This window comes from Loxodonta africana, chromosome 3 (assembly GCF_030014295.1).
Source record: "Loxodonta africana isolate mLoxAfr1 chromosome 3, mLoxAfr1.hap2, whole genome shotgun sequence".
NCBI classification, from domain to species: Eukaryota; Metazoa; Chordata; class Mammalia; order Proboscidea; family Elephantidae; genus Loxodonta; species Loxodonta africana.
In genome coordinates, this window is record NC_087344.1 from 139296390 (window position 1) to 139318444 (window position 22055).

Genomic DNA, 22055 nt, shown 5'->3' on the forward strand with positions numbered 1-22055 from the left:
AGCAGCCATCTAAGGTGCATCAATGGGTCTCAACCCACCTGGATCAAAGGAGAGTGAAGAACACCAAGGACACAAGACGATTACGAGCCCAAGAGACAGAAAGGGCCACATGAACCAGAGACTACACCAACCTGAAATCAGAAGAACTAGATGGTGGCCAGCTACAACCGATGACTGCCCTGACAAGGAACACTACAGAGAATCCCTGAGAAAGTAGGAGACCAGTGGGATGCAGACCTCAAATTCTTGTAAAAAGACAAGACTTAATGGTCTGACTGAGACTAGAAGGACCCCAGAAGTCATGGTCTCCAGACCTTATGTTAGCCCAAGACATGAACCATTCCCAATGTCAACTCTTCAGAGAAGGATTGACTGGACTATAGGACAGAAAATCATACTGCTGAGGAGTGAGCTCCTTGAATCAAGTAGACACATGAGACTATGTGGATAGCTCCTGTCTGGAGGGGAGATGAGAGGGAAGAGGGAGACAGAGGCTGGCTGAATAGACACGGAAATAGAAGGTGGAGAGAATGAGCGTGCTGTCTCATTAAGTGGAGAGCAACTAGGAGTATATAGCAAGGTGTATGTAAATTTTTGTATGAGAGACTAACTTGATTTGTAATCTTTCACTTCATAAAAAAAAAAAAAAGAATTTTCCTGGAATTTGGATAGGGATTGAATTATGTCTGTAGATCGTTTAGGTAGTATCAACATTTAGCAATGTTAAGCCTTCCTATCCTTGAGCATGGTATGTTTTTCCACTTATGTAGGTCTCTTTTGGTTTCTTGCAGTGGTGTTTTGTAGGTTCCTTTATATAGACCTTTTATGTCCCTGGTTAAATTTATTCCTAAGTATTTTATCTTATGGGAGATATTGTAAATGGTATTATTTTCCTGATTCCCTTTTCAAAGTTCTCTTCGTTGTATAGGAATCTAACTGATTTTTGTATGTTGATTTTGTATCCCGCTACTTTGTCAAATCCTTCTATTTAAGTAGCTTTCTTGTGGAATCCTTGGGATTTTCTATCTATAGGAACATATCATCTGCAAATAGTGATCGTTTTACTTCTTACTTACCAATTTGTATGACCCTTATTTCCTTTTCTTACCTTATTGCTCTAGCTAGGACTTCTAGCCCAATGTTGGAGAGTCATGATAAAGGGCATCCTTTCTGGTTCCCATTCTCAAGGGGAATCCTTTCAGTCTCTCTTCATTGAGAGTAATGTTGGTTGTTGGTTTTGCATAAATGCCCTTTATTATGTTGAGGAATTTCCCTTCTACTCCTATTTTGCTGAGAGTTTTTAATAGGAGTGGATGTTGGACTTTATTAAATGCCTTTGCTGAATTTACTGAGATGATCATGTGATTCTTTTCTTTTGTTCTATTCATGTTGTGGATTATGTTGATTGATTTGCTAAGGTTGAACCATCCTTGCTTACCTGGTATGAATCCTCCTTGGTCAATATGTATTTTTTTTTTTTTTTTTTTTGGTATGCTGTTGAATTCTATTAGCTAGAATTTTGTTGAGAATTTTTGCATCATGTTCATGAGGGATATTTGTCTGTAATATTCTTTTTTTGTGGAGTCTTTGCTTGGCTTTGTTATCAGGGTTGTGCTGGCTTCATAGAATGAATTCGGAAATATTCCTTCCTTTTCTATGCTCTGAAATAGTTTGAGTAGTATTGGTGTGAGCTCTTCTCTGAATGTTTGGTAGAGTTCTCCAGTGAAGGTACCCGGGCCAGGGTTTTTTGTTGTTGTTGCTGGCAGTTCTTTTTTTTTTCACCCCTTAAATTACCTTCTTCTTTTTATGTATCTGTTCAGATTTTCTATCTCAGTTTGTGTTAGTTTAGATACGTAGTGTATTTCTAGAAACATGTTCATTTCCTCTAGGTTTCCAAATTTATTGGAATACAATTTTTCTTAGTACTCTGTTATGATCCTTTTTATTTCTCTTGGATCTGTTGTAATGTCACATTTTTAATTTTTAATTTTTTATTTGAGTTATTTGCTTCCTCTCCTGGCTTTCTTTTGTCAGTTTGGCCAGAGTTTTGTCTATTTTGTTGATCCTTTCAAAGAACTACCTTCTGGTCTTGTTGATTCTTTGTATTGTTTTTCTGTTCTCTATTTCATTTATTTCTGCTCTGAACTCTATTATTTCCTTTCTTCTGGTGGCTGTGGACTTCTTTTGCTGTTCTCTTTTCTATTTGTTCAAATTGTAGGGTTAATGTTTTGATTTTGGTCTTTTTTTTCTTTTCTGATGTGTGTCTATTGCTACAAATTGTCCTCTGAGCACTGCTTTTGCCGTGTCCTCAAGGTTTTGGTGAGATGTATTTTTATTCTCATTTGATTCTAGAAATTTTTTAATTTTATCTTTAATTTCTTCTATTACTTACTGGTTTTTAAGTAAGATGTTATTCAGTTTACACATATTTGATTTTTTTCCTTGCTCTTCCTTTTATTGATTTCAATTTTTATAGCATTGTGATCAGAGAAAATATTTTGTATTATTTCAGTGTTTTGGATTTTATCAAGGGTTGCTTTGTGGCCTAAAATGTGTCTATTCTGAAAATGATCTATGTGCATCGGAAAAGAATGTAAACTTTGCTGCTTTTGGGTGGAGTGTTCTATGTAAGTCTATGAGTTGATTGATTGTGGCAATTAGGTCTCCTGTATCTCTGTTGAATTTCTTTTTAATTGTTATATCCTTCACCAAAAGTGATGTGTTGATATCTCCTGCTATTATTGTGGAACTGTCTATAACCCTTTTCAGAGCCGTCAGTTTGTTTCATGTATTTTTGACATCCTTTCATTGGGTAGGTATATATTTACTATGGTTATGTGCTCTTGGTGGATTGACCCTTTAATCATTATATAATGTCCTTCCTTATCTTTTATGGTGGGTTTTGCCTTAAAATCTATTTTATCAGAGATTAATATTGCCACTTCTGCTTTATTTTGGTTATTGTTTGCTTGATATGTTTTTTCCCATCCTTTGATTTTTAATATATCTTTGTCTTTGTGTCTAAGGTGTGTCTCTTGCAGACAGCATATTGATGGGTCATGCTTTTGAATCTATTCTGCTATACTCTTTCTCTTTACTGGTATATTTAAGCCATTTACATTCAGTGTGGTTATTACAGTCCTGTGTTTACCATTGCCATTTTGCTGTGTTTTGTGGTGTTGAAGATTTCTTTGTTCCACTTAATTTTCTGCAGTGATTTCTTTTTGTTTGTGATGGTTCTTTTCATTTCTTTCATTGTGGTTGATTTTGTGAATACTGAGACTTTATGTTTTTCTTCTTTTTATTTTATTTTTTTGATGATTAGTTTTGTTAACTTCCTTAGTGGTTACCTTGAAATTTACCTTTACCTTCCTAATTTTAAAGCAGTCTTTTTCTTCTTGTTTTCACCTTGTCTTCCTCTTCATATGAAAGTTCTATAACTACACCATGTATTCCCTTTTTGTTTTGATGTTGTTATCATTTACAGATTGATGTCACAGTTCCCTGCTTTCAGTTTTTAACTTTGTTTTATTTTTGAGAATTCTTTATCTGGGTTGGTATCTGGCTGACACTGACCTGTGTCCTAATCTCAGGTTGTTGTCTGATGTTGATGATTTTCTATCCAAAGAACTCCCTGTAATATTTCTTGTCATTTTGGTCTGTTTTTTTACAAATTCCCTTAATTTCTGTTTATCTGGAAATGTCCTAGTTTTGCCATCATATTTGAGAGATTGTTCTGCTGGATATACGATTTTTGGCTAGCAGTTCTTTCAAAGTTTTATGTATCTCCTCCCATTGCCTTCTTGCCTGCATGGCTTCTGCTGAGTAATCAGAGCTTAGTTTTATTGATGTCCCTTTGTAGAATAGTTTTTCATTTTTCCCTAGCTGCTCTCAGTGTTTTTTTTTTTTTTTTGTCTTTGGTTTTGGAAAATTTAATTATGATTTTTGTGGTGACTTTCTTTTGTGGTCTATCCTGTTTAAAGTTTTGGCTGAGCTTCTTGGATGGTTATCTTCTCAATAAAAGACGTATTATTTTCGGCAAATCTTCGACAATTCTCTCTGTGTTTTCCATTGTCTCCCCCTGTTCTGGAACTCTGATCACGCAAAAATTTTTCCTTTTGATGGCGTCTGCCTTAGTTATCTAGTACTGCTCTAGCAGAAATACCACAACTGTATGGCTTCAACAAACAGAAGTTTATTCTCTCACAGCCTAGTAGGCTAGAAGTCCAAATTCAGGGTGTCAGCTCCAGGGGAACGTTTTTCTCTCTGTCAGTTCTGGAGGAAGGTCCTTGTCATCAACTGTCCTGGGTCTAGGAGTTTCTCCATGCAGGAAATTCAGGCCTAAAGGACACACCCTGTTCCCAGCACTGCTTTCTTGGTGGTTTGAGGTACCCATGTCTCCCTGCTCGCTTCTGTCTTTTAAATCTCAAAAGAGATTGGCTTGAGATACAATATAATCTTGTATAGCTCATCCACATAACTGTCGCTAATCCATCTCATTAACATCATAGTAATAGGATTTACAACAGAGAGGAATATTATATCAGATGACAAATGGTGGGCAATCACACAGTACTGGGAATAGTGTTCTAGCCAAATTGATAGACATATTTTTAGGGAACACAATTCAATCCATGACAGTGTTCCACATAATTCTTAAGCTTTCTTCATTTTTCTCCATTTTTTTTTTCTAATTTTCCCTCAAACAAGTTGGAGCCAAGGAATTTGTCCTCCATTTTAATGTCTGTCTTCCAGTAATTTAATTTTGCTCCCATATCTTACTATTATATTGTCCATTCTGAGAATTTATTGTTAAGCTTTTGAATTTCTAGTTTCAGTTTTTGTATGGTTTCTAGTTGTTTATTTCGTTGTTTTTTTTGTGTGTGCTTTAGGTGAAAGATTTTCAAGGAAATTAATTTCTCACTAAACAATTAATGCAACACTCTCCCTTCTCGACCTTGGACTCCCCATTTCCATTCATCAGCTTTCCTGTTGCCTTTTGCCTTTTCGTTCCTACCTCTAGGCTCCCATTTAGTCTACATGTGTTATTGTTTATTTTATAGGCCTGTCTAATCTTTGGCTGAAGGGTAAACCTCAGGAGTAACTTCAGTACTGAGTTAAAAGGGTGTCTGGGGGCCATACTCTTGAGGTTTTCCCGGTCTCTGTCAGACCAGTGAGTCTGGTGGTTTTTTGTGAGTTAGGATTTTGTTCTACATTGTTCTCCAGCTCTGTCTGGGACCCTCTATTGTTATTCCTGTCAGAGCAGTCAGTGGTGGTAACCAGGCACTATCTAGTTGTGCTGGATTCAGCTGGAGAAGGCTGTGGTAGCTGTGTTCCACTAGTCCTTTGGACAAATCTTTCCCTTGTGTCTGTGATTTTCTTCATTCTCCCTTGCTCCAGGCAGGGTGAAACAAGTAGATATATCTTAGATGGCCACTCACAAGCTTTTAAGACCCCAGATGCTACTCACCAAAGTAGGATGTAAAACATTTTGTTTATAAACTATGTTATGCCAGTTGAGCTAGATGTCCCCCGAGACCATGGTCCCCAGCCCTCAGCCCAGTAACTTGGTCCATCAGGGAGTCTGGATGTGTTGATGAAGCTTCTATGACTTTGCCTTGTCAAGTTGTGCTGACTTCCCCAGAATTGTATATTGTCTTACCCTTCACCAGAGTTACCACTTATTTATTGTCTAATTAGTGTTTTTCCCTCTTCACCCCTCCCCTCCCTCATAACCATTAAAGATTGTTTCTTTCTATGTGTAAACTTTTTCATGTGTTTTTGTAATAGTGGTTTCACACAGTAGTTGACCTTTTGTGAATGGTTTATTTCACTGAGCATGAGATTCATCCATGTTGTGAAATGTTTTGCAGATTCATCACCGTTCTTTATCGTTGCATAATATTTCTTTGTGTGTATGTACCATAGTTTGTTTATCCATTCATCTGTTGGCGGGCACTTAGATTATTTCCATCTTTTTGCTATTGTGAATAATGCTGCAATGAACATGTAGGTGCATATGTCTATTCATGTGACAACTCTTATTTCTGTAGGATATATTCCTTGGAGTGGGATTCCTGGATCTTATGGTATTTCTACTTCTGGTTTTTTAAATAAGCGCCATGCTGTTTTCCAAAGTAGTTGTACCATTTTGCATTCCCACCAGCAGTGTGTAAGTGTTCCAATCATCCCAAAGCCTCTCCAACATTTTTTTTTTAATTAGTGCCAATAATGTGGGGGTGAGATGGTATCTCATTGTAGATTTGATTTGCATTTCTTTAATGGCTAGTGATTGTGAGCATTTCCTCATAAGTTTTTCATCTGCCTAAAGGTCTTCTTTAGAGAAGTATCTGTCCTGTTCATATCCTTTGCCCCAAATGGTAGACAATCATACAATACTGGGAATACAATACTGTTTATCTTTTGAATCTCTAACTGCTGTTTTTGTATGATTTCTAATTGCTTGTTTGACATTTTGTTCTTGTATTATTTTTTCCTGACTTCTTCCATTGCTTTGTGTCTTCCCTGATTTTGTCTGTGTTTTTCCTTCATCTCTTTCCTAATCTTTGGTAAGCCCTGAATATTAAACTTTCAAATTCCCTATCAGGTAGTTTCGGTGTCTTTTCTTCAACAAGAAGGTCATCTGGTTTTTATTTTGATCTCTTACTAGAGCCATCCTGTCCTGTTTTTTTACGTTTTGATATTGTCTGCTGTCTCTGAGACATTCAGCAACTATTTTCTTCATTTATTGATTGCAGGTTTGTTTGTTTCATCCTTCTTTTTTGTTATATTTGTTTCTGTCTGGCAGGCAGGGCGTGTTGTGTTGCTTGCTCGTCTGTAGGCATGATAGTTCTCACCGCCTCGTCCAGGTGGACAGGGCCAGTCACTAGCTATGGTGCAGCAGGGCAGGTCCAGTGGTGGGGGAAGAGGCAGGGCTGGTTTGTTTTTGGCATGAACTGAAGCCAGCTGGGTGGGTCTGAGTGTGGCACAGTGGGGCAGAGTCCAGGGTTCCAGAAGCCCATGTCAATCCTGCTCGGGGGTGTGGTGCTCGGAAGGGCAGGGTGGGGGGGCAGCATGGGGTGGGGTCTAGAGGATCCATGCCAGTGTCACTCAGAGGCACGGTGTTCGGCATGCAGTGTAGACAGGCAGGAGGAAAGGGACAGAATATGATGCGTGGAGCTGGTGCTCTATTTCCCATTGGGAGCTTTGTGAAGTTGCCTTCCCATACTGCCTGTCTGGGGTCATTGGTGGCTGTGCTCCAAGATGGTGAATCTGTGCTGTGTTACCTAGCAGGGGGCTTCCACTCTGTAGTGCTCCTCGTTCTCTGTTTTCTGTCAGTTTCTTCTTCCATTCAGTGCTTAATCTAGTTCTTTATTCCTTCATTTGATGCTTAGGGTTTCAGGATTCATGTTTGTGTCTGTTTTACTTAGTTTTTTGGGTCTTTGCTGCAGAGGGACAGCATAGTGCTTCTGTCTATAGCACCATCTTGGCTCTGCCTCCTGTTTTTTCTTGTATTCTTTTCCTGAATCTTCTATTACCTTGTCAGTGTTTCCCTTGGTTTTATCTGTGTTTTCCTTGATCTTTTCTTGGTTTCCTGGAAAAACTTGTATATTAGTCTTTTGAATTCCTTTTCAGGTAGTTCCATTACCATTTCTTCCTCTGGAAGGTTACCTGGTTCTTTATTTTGGTCCCTTACTGGATACATCTTGACCTGCTTCTTTATGTGATTCGATATTGTCTGTTTTCTTGAGGCATCAAGTGTTATTATATTTATTGTATGTTCGTTTGCTGCAGCTTGATTTTTTGTTTTGGTATATCCAAGTAGGTGGAGTGTGTATGCTATTCTGGTCACTAGTCTGGGTACACTGGGGGATTCACAACCTGACTGGGGCAGTAACTGGGTATGAGAGCTCAGTTTTCTCTTCGCTGGTTTTGCAGGGCAGCTGAGGATATAGCTGGCATTTCTGGTGAGATGATGTGTTTGTCTGGTTGGTCATCTGGACGTGGGTGCGGAGGAGCATTCTCACTGGTCACTGGGTTGGGTATTGTGTGTGCGCACTGTCAGTTGTCAGGTGTTCTGGTCGAGGGTGTCCAGGTCATCAGCCACCAGGTGAGCAGCATGGAACCTTCACCAATGATCCCTGGCTGGCCGGCGCTAGGTGGCGGTGGTTGAAATGAGCACAAGCCTCCAGTTATGGTAGAGGGGTGATGTAGGGGGCAAGATAGGGAGATGTTGCCAGCCCACAGGTGCCCAGTTGAAAGGTGTGCCCCTGTCTGCTAGAGTGCGCTATAGGGTAGAGTGTGCTACCAATCCTTGGGCTCTGGAGCTGGTGGTTGGCGGAAACAGAAGGCACCACTAGATCATGGCCCTGGCACTGGTGGCTAGGCACTGGTGCGTGGGCACCTGTATTTGCTGGGTAAGACAGTGTGGGGCTGGCTTCTGGCACTTGAGTTATTCGGATGGGGGACAGGGCAGGCCTGAAGCTGCATGGAGCTCTCTGCCTGCATTTGGGGGATGGGGTGGGGCTGAAGCCACACAGAGCTCCCTACCTGAGCTCAGGTTGTTCAGATGGGAGACAAGGCAAGGCTGAACCTGTGCAGAGCTCCCTGTCTGTGCTCAGGGGTCAGGGTGGGGCTGAAGCCATGCAAGAGCTCCATGTGGGCAGGTGAGGTGGGGTGGACAGCCAAGTGGTGGGGGAGAGAAAGAAAGAAAGAAAACGAGGGAGGGTTCACACCACAGCCCCCAGTGGATTGGTCTGCCAGGATGGGGGGGCTAGTGCTGCTCATCACTTTGTTTTAATTCAGGTGTGTCCTCTTAGTTTCTCTGTGTCCTGATGGGAGTTCCATGAAGTTGCTTCCTGTGCTCCTCACCCACAGCTGTCTTTGTCTTAAGATGGCCCTGGGCCATGTGGCTAGGCACCTTGAAACTGGAAACAGTGATCAAGAAAAGGCTCAGCGGAGGTGCCTAGCCACATGGCCCAGGGCCATCTTAAGACAAAGACAGCTGTCAGGCTAGTGAGTCTTGTCTTTTTTTGTGAGCTAGAATTTTGTTCTTCATTTTTCTCCAGCTCTGGCCAGGACCCTCTATTGTGATCCCTGTCAGAGCAGTTGGTGGGGGTACCAGGGCACCATCTAATTGTGTTGGACTCAGTCTGATGGAGGCTGTGGTAGTTGTGGTACATCATCAGATTTAAATTTTTGATATTAAAGAGTCTCAAATTTCTTAAAACCAAAACAGTAGCATGAGTGTGAACCAATATTCTTGGGGTGTTTTGAAGCAGAGTTTAAGATGGCCCATTATAAGGTTTGAAATTTTATTCCAAATCCTATGTTGTAACTTACAAACTTTTATGTTTTATGTTCTTCTCATGATATATCCAGGATATATATATATAATCCCAAAGCATGCAGCATGTTTATTTCATGGCCTTGTCTAATTCTTATCATATAGTACCGTACACGGGGGTTTAAATTACCAGAGGATAATGAAGCCTTATTGAATAATATTCAACAAAAAGTCTTTCAGAAATCTTCATTTTTTATTTTTAAGAAGAATTTAATATTGTGTTTGAGGTTTTTAGGTGGATATGTTTAAATAAACTTTAAAGTTTATTTATGTGATTTTTAATTTGGAAAAACTCATAAAAAAAATCAATTAAAAAAGTTCTTTAATGACTATGATAAATTCACCAATCCTGTGACACCAACCCTGTTCCCTCTTCTAAATCTACTCCAGGCAATGGAGCTAAGAAAGATAATAAATAATCTTCATAATCTTACCAATAATGGTGAAAACCTTTAATGGATCTCAATCGATCTTAGAACAGAGTCCAAAATGCTAAGGCATTTTGGACTCTATTCAAACAGTCTCTTCCTACTCAAACTCTTTCTCTATTCCAAGGTGTTCCAAGGTACTGCTATCTTGATTCTGTTTTTTTTTTTTTTAACCAACTATTCTCTTCGCCTGGGACAATTCCCCCCTCCACCCCATCTTTTTAAACCAACTAACTCTTAAACATAACTACCTTTGAGAATCCTTTCATAACCTCTAACGGCTGAGTATACTATAATAATTCCTAGTATCTTCTACATAAAACACATAAACTATATGATAATTGCTTATTTACTTATCTCACGCCAGACTGAAAGCTCCATGGTAGGAAGGAACCATGGTTTAGTTGCTGTTTTGTTCACAGCATCAAACCTGGCACATAGTTACCCACTGCTGTTGAGTCTATTCTAACTCATAGCGACCCTATAGGACAGAGTAGAACTGCCCCATAAGGTTTCCAAGGCTGTGATCTTTACAGGAGCAGATTGCCACATCTTTCTCCCACAGAGCTGCTGGTGGGTTTGAACCTTTTTGTTAGCAGCTAAGTGCTTAATGACTGTGCTGCCAGGGATCCTTCTCACATGTTTAGGGCTAATATTTCATTTGAAAGCATAACACTTGATGTTTTACACTGAAACACAACCTTTAAACTGAAATCTACCTCTTCTGGGACTCTCTTATAGCTAATTTTATAGATAAATACAAATAATTAAATTCATTTATTACTTTGAAAACACAAGGATGGAAAAGACAAGGGAATAAATGAATCACAGATAACTTATGTAGTGTTATTCACTGTGGTGTAGAGGGAAAAGAGCATGGCTTTAAGGTCAAAAAGGAGCCCATTCAGAAAATAATCTTATAATCATCTCACCTTAAAACTGGTCTTAAAGATGATTTTTGTACCACGACAGATATTCTTGTTGCCATTGAACAAATTTCAACTCTTGGTGACCCCAAGTGGTTCACCATAGACCTGCACTCCATAGGGTTTTCAATGGCTGTAATCTTTAGAAGTAGATTGCCAGGCCTTTCTTCCAAGGCATCTCTGGGTGGATTGGAACCACCAGCCTTTTGGTTAGTAGCTGAGCACTTAACCCTCTGCACCACCCAGAGACTCTGGTACAGACATTACTATCCCTACAATTGTAGTGCACTGATATAACGTGCTTCCATAAATTATCTTGCTTGAAACTAAAAATAACCTGATAAGACAGAAAAGACATAGATTATTATCAACTCCATTTTGCAAATGAGGAAATGTGGTCAGATAGCTAAGTGCCTTGTCCATACTACCCTGATTAATAGTGATGCTCAGTCTCACATGCTGTTTTCTGACATCTAGTGCTGCATTTTTTTCTCAGACTATATATATACATTATATTTTTATACACTGTCTGCCATAATGTCAATTAAGACTAGGAACTCCTTGAAAGTAGTCAGTTCTATTATAACACAGCATGTGTTTCCAAAAATTGCCACACTTTGCAAAATTGTGCAGTAAGAAGCACATGCTTATGAGCAAAATGGTATTAGGGGCACAACACTCAAAAACTTCTTCACTGACACACAAAAAATGATAGAAACCTAATAATGACAGCTCAGTTTTACGTATGCTAAATGGCTAAGAAATTTATAAATACTGTAGTAATTATGACACCATATCTTGAAAAGGATCTGAGGTTTGTGGAAGTGGGCACAGGACAGCTTGCAGCTTGTGAGTTATTATGAAGTGCTGGAAGGAGAGTTATCTGAAATCAGACAGAAAGTTGTTAAGATCAGATTTGGATGAGTGTGGCCAACAAACCTAGAGAATCCAGGTAGCCAGTGTGTGGATGTGTGTGTTTTGCTACACAATCTGGTTCAGCTGGGTAGTTTTCTGCTTTCATCTAGTGTTTCTCACGAAGAAATCACACATAAACATGAAGTTCACGTTATGCTCAAACTTCTTAAAATATCAGATATGTTGGAACAAACTTGCATTTTCAAAATAAGCATTATAGAATAACTGTACTGTGGTTCTAGTCATCTTTGTATTCCCCACCAGGCATGTAACAAGTGTTCAACAAATGTCTTTTGATACTTGTTGTTGATTCCGGCTCATGGCGACTCCACGTTTCAGGTTAGAACTATGCTCCAGAGGTTCCAACCTTTGTCTTCTGTGGCACCTCTGGGTGGGTCCCAACTGCCCACCTTTCGGTTAGTAGTCAAGCGCTCAACCATCCAGGGACTCTATTTGCATACTTACAAGAAGTCAAAATTAGTATTCGGGGGGGGGGCAGGGACAAAAAGCTCCATAAACGTATGGCAAAAAAACGTACCCCTCAAAACAGGGAAAATAAACTACCAATGGAATGGAATTATATTTCACACCATCCTGATAGTGAACATATGAGGTAGATATCTCAATTTTACAGATGAGAAAATTAAGGCTTTTAAAGGTCTCATAGCTAGTGGGTAGGTGCATAAGGTTTGCACACAGTTTAAGTCTAACGTGAATGCCTATGCTTTTGCCAGTTTAAAAAATATTTAATATATTAACTTATTAAATTCCAACTTAGGGAGGAGACAACTATTAAGTTATTACGCTCTCTGCAGCTTTTACTTACTTCTTTTAAAATACTTAAGTAAAATTATTCTTTTGAACACAAATGCTTTCAATTTTAGAAATAATTACTGTATAAATTGAAATCAGCCTTTAAAATTTACAAGTCTCCTCAAAGGGGCTTTTTAATCACTCGCCCCAAACCAAGAGTAAATAATTCTTTGGTGAATTCCCCTCCACTGTAGTAGAGTTGAATACACTAGGATAAATACATGAATGCTTCAACTTTCTGGAGACTTTTAGCAATTTCAACCATCTGGAACTGTTACCATCCCAGAGGTTAAAAAACAAAAGGAAAGGGATTTAAACCTGAACCAGACAATAAAAACAGCAACACACCTAAATATAAATACAATGCACCATGATGTCAGTTCATTAAACAGAAGTAAACAAGAGTACTTTAATTGGTTGGTTATAAAACCCAAGTCACAGGAGCAAGAAACATAATTGTAGAGAAGAAAGGCGAAGAAAAATGGAGGAGAAACAGCTAAAGCAGCAACAAGGATTAGAGATAGCAATGGGTGTGGTAAGCAGGAAAGGCTCCAGGAACGGTAAGACAGGACAGTAGAGAACAGGCCTATGCACAAGAACATTAAAAACTGTGAGGATTAGGCCCTGGAGGCAGGCAATTGCACAGCTAAGTCTGTATTTATAGCACAGCACAAACTCTGAGGATCAGTAATCACTCAAGAATGCTTAAATATTTCACCTCTAAGATTGCGCAATGTAATTGGTGGGAGAAAGGGATTGAAGTGTTCAGTGAGTAGGAAAACTATTTACTAGTGACCCAATGGCATTATTTTATTATACCACACAATATAACAAAGGAGTCAGTGTTTAGTGTTTATTTGTAGTCATTTGGAAAAAAATCAATCAACATGGAGGTTCTTTCCCTATAAGACTAAATTTGATGATTAGCACTAAATTAAAAAAAAAAAAGTTAATTTCTATCATTAGCTATTTAAAAACATGTAAGTTAGAATAAGTGTAATTTGTGAATAACTAACGTCATGCCTCTATTTCCTTTTCTTGGTATAGTACAAAGACTGGACTGGAAACCCAGAGACCTGTTTTCTAATTACAGCCTAGTCACAATAAATGTGTTGCTATTCATTTTTCTCTGGAATATCTTTAAAACAAGAGGTTACAACTAGGTATCTAGGGTTCTTTTCAGTTCTACAATTCTTCCTTGATGTTATGAACAATACATATCTTTAGGTAATTTAAATTTGCCAATAATTGTCACAGTTAGGGAAAAAAAAACAAACTACTTTTAAGCTCATTTTTATAGTATCAAAAGTACATGTTCTACTACTTCTCAAACTTTCATGTCCAAATAATCACCTGCAGATCTTGTCAAACTTTAGATTCAGCAAGTCTGAGGTGGGGCCAAAGATTCTGCAGTCCAGTAAGTTTCCAGGTGATACTAATCGCTGCTGGTCTAGGGACTGCCTTTTCAACGGGACAAGATAAGCAAGCTCAAATATTATTAGAGAATAGTGACTACGATCAGGAATAAAACACTGTAAGGAAAAGATGCCAGAAAGTTGTTTGATGAATACGTCTGGGATTTGCCTTAATAAGGGAGGTGAGCAGCAGGTGGAAAAAACAAAGGTTTTAAGTTCTTAACTGAAGCTGAGGAATGAGGTTCATCGTATTACTCTACTTTTACATGGTCTGAAATCTTTCATAATAAAAGGTTAAAATCCCTTGGCTCAAAATACCAACACTAGCTTTCAGTTAAAGTGAAGAAAATTAATATGCCAAATCTTCTTTGTCCACTGAAATTTAAAAAGGAGAGGGGAAGGAAAGAGAGGGAGGGAGGGAAGTAGGGAGGGAGGGGAAAGGGGAAGGAAGGAAGGAAAGAAGGCAGGCTTTGATTAAAGTTGCAAGTGGTTACAATGTGAACCATGAAAGGGTATACTTGTACTTCGGTATCTTAGACATAATTCAAGCTTTTAAAAATACTAACAATAGCTGCTTGCTTTTTTTACATTTTTTACTTGAAATTTGAGATGCACCTCATTCTGTATTTTCTGGGTAGGGATTGAGTTAAAAATCTTAAAATTGATTAAATGTCACAGTTGGTACGGAGAGTTTTATTAATGTCCAAACATCCTAATCTTAAAATTATAAAGTGTGTGCTACTAAGAACACTGTGGTATTTAATTACTGTGAGTAATTACAGTATTCGCAGTATCTTTGTAACTAGGCAGAAACATAAATTTAGGCTGTAGAATTTGAACAGTTCCTTTGAAAACCAACTACTGAATGACAAAACACTGAGCTCATGATAGGGGTGACCTCTGGGGAAGGAATGAGGTAGGCACTGTGATTCCAACCAGGTACAAGAGTGGTAGGTGCATAGTTCATTCTGTCTTTATACTTTTCTATGTATTTGAACGCTTCACTTTGCGTTTAATGTGGGTAATCTGATACTCCTCCTAGCTTCAAATGTTGACTTTCATTTGCAAATTCTGAAACTAAAAAAGATAAAGGAAATATGTTCAAAAGAATAATGTATAAAATTGAGATTTTTTGGTAATCAGTACACGTATTCTAATGCTGTGGCCTAAATTAATGTTTTTTTCCCCTGAATTCTTACACCAGATTTTCTAGAAACAAAATTCAGCTAAAATAGGAACATAAAGTATACTGGATTTCACTGAACAATTCTGTACCCTTTCCTCCTGAAAAAAAAAAAAAAATTTTTTTCAGGTTTATGCTCCACTTTAAAACATTAAGGTAGCCCAGGAAATCTTGTTCAAAATCCTGAGCTACTCATGAGAATGTATTCTTCCTTTCATAGCCTTAAAAGCCTTTAAGTGCTAAATTTACCCACATTTTTGCACCAACTTTTAAAGATTTACGCATATAAAATCTCACTGCTAAGGGATTTCTAATTAAATGTTGTTGGGTGATGTTGAGTCAGTTCTGACTCAGTGATTCTATGCACAACACAACGAAACACTGCCCGGTCCTGCGCCATCCTCACAATCGTCGTTATGCTTGAGCTCATTATTGTAGCCACTGTGTCAATCCACCTTGTTGAGGGTCTTCCTCTTTTCTGCTGACCCTGTACTTTGCCAAGCATGATGTCCTTCTCCAGGGACTGATCCCTCCTGACAACATGTCGTGTGTATCTAAATACGTATATACATTTTATTACTGGACTATCAAATAGTTGACTAACAAAACATAAGGCTAAATCAAAGTCTCCTTTCATTTGGCTTTGGGAGGCACCCATGTAATTGCATTCTATGTCTTTTTAACAAACATTTAAAATAATTTTAAGATATTAACAAACATTTCTTCTTAGCAAGAGAAAACATATTAGGATAATATCTATTGTGGATAACTAAGTTTACGGACAAATCTGTGGCAGCCTGGAAACTTGGGACATCGTTTTTACTTATACAGTGGTTTACCAATTGCACCGTATTTCTGCAATTATGCTATCTGAGCTTCATAATAATCCTGTGAGACAGAGCAGAATTTATTGGCTCCGTTTTATAAATAAGGAAACTGAGGCTTAAAAAAACTTGTCCTTTTCCTGGAAACTACAAGGTGATCCAAATGGAACTACACGAACCAATTAGGCTAATTACTGTAATTCGATTCTTCTTACATTAAGGAGTGGTGCTGATGCAACGGTTAAGTGCATGGGTGCTAACCAAGAGGTCAGAGGTTTGAACCCTCCAATGACTCCACAGGAGAAAAGAACTGGCCTAGGAAACCCTATGGGGTAGTTCTGCTCTGTTCCATAGGGTCACTGAGTCAGAGCTGAGCTCACAGAACACAACATACTTTACATTAAGTTTGAAACTTTGAACTAAACGCCTCCAAAGTGTCGATGCATTCTAATACAACAGAATGATTTGTTACCTTTTCTGGCGGAGCAAAGGGTTTCTTAGCTATTTTCAAATGCTAAATTAGGTTTTCACATTTAACTGTTATGAATCTATTCTTTAAGCAGGTGCTTTGAAACCCATTTCCAAAATGAATTGTATTTAATGTTAACAAATCAATTTTCTCCCATTCATAGAAAAAAAAAAAATCAAGTTTCTAAGTATTTAAGGTCCCAACATGCGTTATATAGCATGGCCTCTATTAACAAAGTAGCTGAGTCCTTAGAACACTTCACTTCACCGCTAGCTAGCTTACCGTAGAGGTAAGACTATGACATATATAGGTATAGAAATTATGACAATGATGCTGATACTACTACTTCTATCATAAGCAATTTACCATGTGCCAAGGCCAGGGTTAATACATTCTACAATGTCAACAAAATTCCCACTTCACCGACTTGGTGTTTTGGAAGGACAGCTCTATTGGAACATACTGTGAAAGACTATAATATGCCACATTCCCTGGGCTGGAAGAAATTTCATTTCTGGTTATCTCCATCAGGGAAATACATCGAACTCTTCCCAGATCAGCAATTGGACCAACCCGATTACTTGCACACCTTGAGACTTTGTTTCTCCTTCCAACCCAACCCCATATACAAGGAATTATCTGAAAAAGCAGAAAAAAATCTCGTTTCAGGTCTAACCACCCCCCAAAACTGAGAAAAACTGAGCTTATCCTAAAATCCTCCTCAACCAAGTAACTTCTCTTAAAGAAACTTTGTTAAATTGTTATTACTCATTAACCACTGTATTTTTTTTTTTTTAAATAGACTAATTTCATGTTGCTAGAGTGGTTCTGTACTAAAATGCTATTTTAAGAAGAAAAAACATGGGCGATCACCTAGCTTTCAAACCAACCCCGTGTTGCTGGAAGTAAACGTATACTCAATAAAATTTTTATTTACTATTTCTTGGAGGTGACTGAATTATCCTATGAAGTATAATTCATTTAAATGTGCCTCATGCTGCTTCATTTATTCTTTTATTCTAATTCATGAATTTTGCATAACTGTCAGGTATTTTATAATAAAACCTAAGGAACATGAATATAAATATACCAGTTTAGAAAAAGTAACCAAAAATATTTTGAATATAAATAGCACCCTAATAAACCAAAATCCAAACCCACTGCCACTGAACTGATTCCAACTCACAGAGGCCCTACAGGGCAGAGGAGAACTGCCCCATAGGGTTTCCAAGGAGTGGCTGGTTAAATTCGAACTGGCGACATTCAGGTTAGCAGTCTGAGCTCTTAACCACCAGGGTACCATAATAGCAACACTTTAAAAATTGCAAAAGTAACAATTTCTCCAGTTGTAAAATGTAAATTACTCTAAAACTTTTTAAATACCTGAATGAGTATTTGCCTTCCCACCCAAGGCAAAAAGTATATGATATGCTACTTTCTTTCTTTATAATAACATCGTTTTTTTTTTAACCTCACAAGGTAGTCTAAGATTAGTAGGAAATCTTTAGCAGACACGAAAGATGAAACTGCAGCAAGAGAGCATGGCAAATCCAAAAGATCTATTAGTCCATAAATCTACTAGAAGAAACAAACAAAAAAAACCAAAAAAAAAAAAAAAAGAATTAACAAGGTACAACAAAAGTTATGTAATTAAAGCTGTAGATTTTAACAGGGTGGGAAATGTTTAATACATGTCCTCCTAAAAAGCAGTTACCATCTTTCAAATTAAAAAACAAACCAAAAAACCAAGAACAAAACAAAACAAAACCCAGCTGGCATATTTTCACGGCATCTAGATTTATTTATGGTATAAAGCCATAGAATTGTATTATTACTCCTTTCCCACCCTGGCAGAGAATAAACATGAATTCAGAAGCACAGTGGGGTGAAAACAGAGAAGAGAAGAGAGAAAAGGCAGCAGAGAAAGACAGAAAAGGTGAATACAGAGCTACAGAAGTGTTTATTGAGCATGCTACAGAGGTAAGCAGAGTACACACAAAAGGAAATTAAACAACCATCAAACCTCCCAACTTTGTTAGAAAATTAATTTTTAATTGTGCCGCTTTCAAACTATACTGAATTTTACATTTCTAAAGATGTAAAAACTCAACTAATAGAAAATATACATGACCATTCTGTCTACATAGATAACAGAATCTATGAATCTTGAAACTAAGTACATCAATTTCAAAAAGTATTGGTCATTTAAACAGAATCAACAATTCAGATTGACAAGAACTGTTCAAATTAATTTGACCTGTAGATTCTGAGCCATGTTTTTATTAAAGTCAGATCTATTCCTAAATACAAAATATTTTGAAGATTTATTAAAACTGAATATTACAATGCAAGGTAAATTAAGACTAAAGGCACATAAACTTTGGTCCCACCTGGTTGTCAGTTTTAGAAAACTGCCACAAAATTAATCTTCCTGCAAATTTTCGCAGTACACTTTCTTTATCTTTGAAAAATACATGCACCAGTTCCTGAACTAGCTAGACCAGTCTGCACATGCTCAGAAATCCACAACCATATTCCAAATCTTAATTACAAACTAAAGATGGCAATATATATTTAAATGCACATAAGTCATGTCAACTTCAAAAACATCTACGAAAAATATTCAGCCACAAACAAGACATTACTTAGTGCTGACATTTATATGATACGTCCCACAAGAGTGTGTACAAAAAGGTTAAGATTCCACAATGCTTTCCACATAGGGCTCAAACTTACAGAAATCGCTTTGTTGTCTTAAGAAATTAATACTCTGCATCTTGTTAATTTTAACTAATGCCTACATTCATAACTGAATCTAGACCAGAACTGTGAGATACAAAAGGCCAATGTTTTTTTTTTTAAAGCAATAAAGCCTATGGTAGTAAAAACTAAAAATGCTGTTTTATTCTTTCAATATCATGTATATTATTTGATTAAATGGAAAGAAACATGACAAGCCAATAATTAAAAGTTCCAAGCAGGAGAAAAAAAAAAAACTTAACCTTTTTACACACCCCTGCCTAAACATATTTTAATTCCCATGTAACAATGTGCCCTAGACAACCAATTTCTCTTTTCTAGTAAATGCACAATAGCAACACTAGTTTTCCTTTTTAAGGCACGTATGTCAACTAAGTTGAAAAAAAAGTAAAATTCAACTGAAATTTTAGACAGTAAAAATGGCTTCCCTATAGAACAGATGAAATACAGCAGTTAATAACTCTGCCTTTATGTATGCCATTTTCATTTTTATAACCAAGGAATGATAACAGCGTGGAAAAAAAAATGAAAACAACAACAAAAAAAATCAAACTCTGGTCCCGACTTTTCTGAACAGTCAATAGGTGATAACACCAAACAATGTGATTCACTCCCAATCTTCATCTCCCCCTTCTTAAATTGTTGACTTGGAGAAAGACACTCTCAGATGATGGTTTTCGCCAAGGTTATAATTATGAAGATCGATCAAGGCCTGGATAGCTTCTTCCACTGTTGCCATCTGAAGAAGAGCCATTTTGTGATCTCTTCTGAAACAAAATTATGAAATTAGATACTTTATAAGAAAAAATACAAAAAGCTTAAATCAGTTTTGTCCATTCTACAATCAAAAATTTCTATAAACAAAAAGAATAAAAACTACTTGAAGAAAACTTTTACTTCTATTGAGTCATTAATTTAAAGACAAGGAAGCTTGCTTACTGAAAAAACTTAAATGCTTTCACAGTGCCCCCAGTGTTAGCAAACAGTGTTCGTAGATCCTCTTCTGCTACTGAAGGACTAGGAAAATTGGAGGAAAAAATAGGTAAAGATTAATGATAAAATTTATATATTTAGTTTTAAACTTCATATCCTTAAAAATCTTCAGCTTAAATACTTACGGGATATTAGATAGGTGAAGGGTTGCAGACGGAGGAAAAATGTTCTGAAAATTTTTGGATCCAGGTTTCTTAAAACGATGCAATGGGGAATTACCAAAATCTTTTGTTAGCCCTTGATCATCAAGTCCCTCTCGAGGTAGTTGTACAGTCTGATGTTTAGAGAGAGTAACACGAATAATTTTCCCATACATTTTTTGTCCATTAAGATGGTTCATGGCTATAAAAAGAAAGGATACCTTTTAAAAAACAGTACCTACAAAGTTCAAAACAAAACGGATTCTCATTTAAGACTAATAGTTTAAAAATCTGAATTTTTATATGGCTTTAAAATAAATCATGAGTTTACCATAGCACTGGTGGCACGGCAAACTCAATTTTCATTTGCACTAGACATAACAGTTTGGCAAACAAAAACAGCTTCTTTCATAGAATGAAAATCTTGATTATGAGCCTCCAACAATCCTGCTGCTTCAGGCGTGTTCATTATCTCAATAAATCATACGTAATTCCCAAGAAAGAAACTTTAGCAGTCATCCTTAATGCTTTTTCTCCCTTCTGTTCTATGTCGTAACTACTAAGTCCTGTGATTTTCTTTTTCCTAATTATCTCTTAAATTCATGTTTTTTCCATTTCTTCACTTTTCACGGACATTGTTTTTGATCTAGATAACTCAGTCTCCTAATTTGTCTTCCTAGTGAATCTTTTCTCCAATCCATTCTCTTTACAGCAGTTGGACTGACCTTTCCTAATTTCAACTCTGATCATGTCATTTCCTGCTTAAAACCCTTAGGCATAGTCTAAAGTCATTCTTTAACATGGCTATACCTTTTGCAGTCTGACTCTTAAATATCTCATCATCCTTTTAACAGATATTCATTGATGATGTGTAATACCAACCACTCACTGTGCTAGCACTGGGAATAAAGTAGTTAAGACAACGTACTATCCCAGCCTTCGTGGAACTTATAGGATCTTAGCACTATACTCCTCGCACTTTATGCTTCAGCTACACAGAACATATTTCCTCAAACTTAGTATGAGTTTTTCTTACCTTTAGTCCTATGTACATGTTGTTCTATCACTAACAACTTTCCATCTCCTTAAACTTTCCCTATTAATCTCATCCTTTAACGTCACATTCTCAGGAAAGCCTTTCTTCATCAGCTGGAAAGGTCTGGAACCTCACTAAATACTTCTCATGTAGTACTCTAACTTTTTAAATTCATCATAATTTACAGTAGTTATATCCTTCTTCAGACTGTGAGGAACAGGAAAGCAGGAACCACTTGTCCCTACCCCAGCACACAATACAGTGCCTGACCACAGAATGATATGTGCCTACTTCTTGAGTAGCTGTTGGGTTATTTTTTAAATGAATGAACCAGTCCGAGATTAGAGTTACATGTGTTTTTAACTTTCAAAGCCAATACATACACATACTTAGAAGTTGATCAAATATCCTACGCCAGAATGATATGATTGCCATTTACTTCACAGTACAATTTGATAGGTATGATTTAATAGGTTAAAGTCTGCTTTAAAAAAAAAAAAAATTTTTTTTTTTTTTGAGTTAAGAACTAAATAAATTTACTTCAGAGATGGCAGCTACATGTTAAAAACAGTTGGGGCCATTTTTAGGTAGTTCTTGAAAATATGAATTGAAGAAACCTGATAATTACTTTATCATAAGAAACAAGTTTTTTGCTTTTGTTGGAATTCATTTATTTAAAATTTTGGAAAGCAGTATCATTCAGAAAATATCTGACTTAAGAAAATAACACTATTATCAATTAAAAAGACTTTAAAAAGTTTTTTTAAAAAACTTTAATGTTTGTAAATTTTAAAACTTTAGTTTAAA

The 22055-nt window shown here is 37.1% G+C and overlaps 1 protein-coding gene across 4 annotated transcripts in view; it reads right to left on the reverse strand.

Annotated features, from left to right (window-relative positions):
- Window positions 1-18350: 18350 nt before the first annotated feature.
- PTBP2 (polypyrimidine tract binding protein 2) overlaps window positions 18351-22055 on the reverse strand; it is an 84470-nt gene continuing 80765 nt past the window's right edge. For 2 of the 4 annotated variants that reach the window (XM_064282229.1, XM_064282227.1), the window contains exons 12-14: window positions 20198-20414; window positions 20019-20096; window positions 18351-19843 (exon numbers count right to left, since the gene is read on the reverse strand). In XM_064282229.1, the coding sequence (XP_064138299.1) occupies window positions 19714-19843; window positions 20019-20096; window positions 20198-20414 (425 nt within the window). In that variant the 3' untranslated portion in view covers window positions 18351-19713. Of the gene's footprint in view, window positions 19847-20018; window positions 20097-20197; window positions 20415-22055 lie in introns of all 4 variants that reach the window. The other 2 variants (XM_064282228.1, XM_023558391.2) reach the window with 1 other exon arrangement.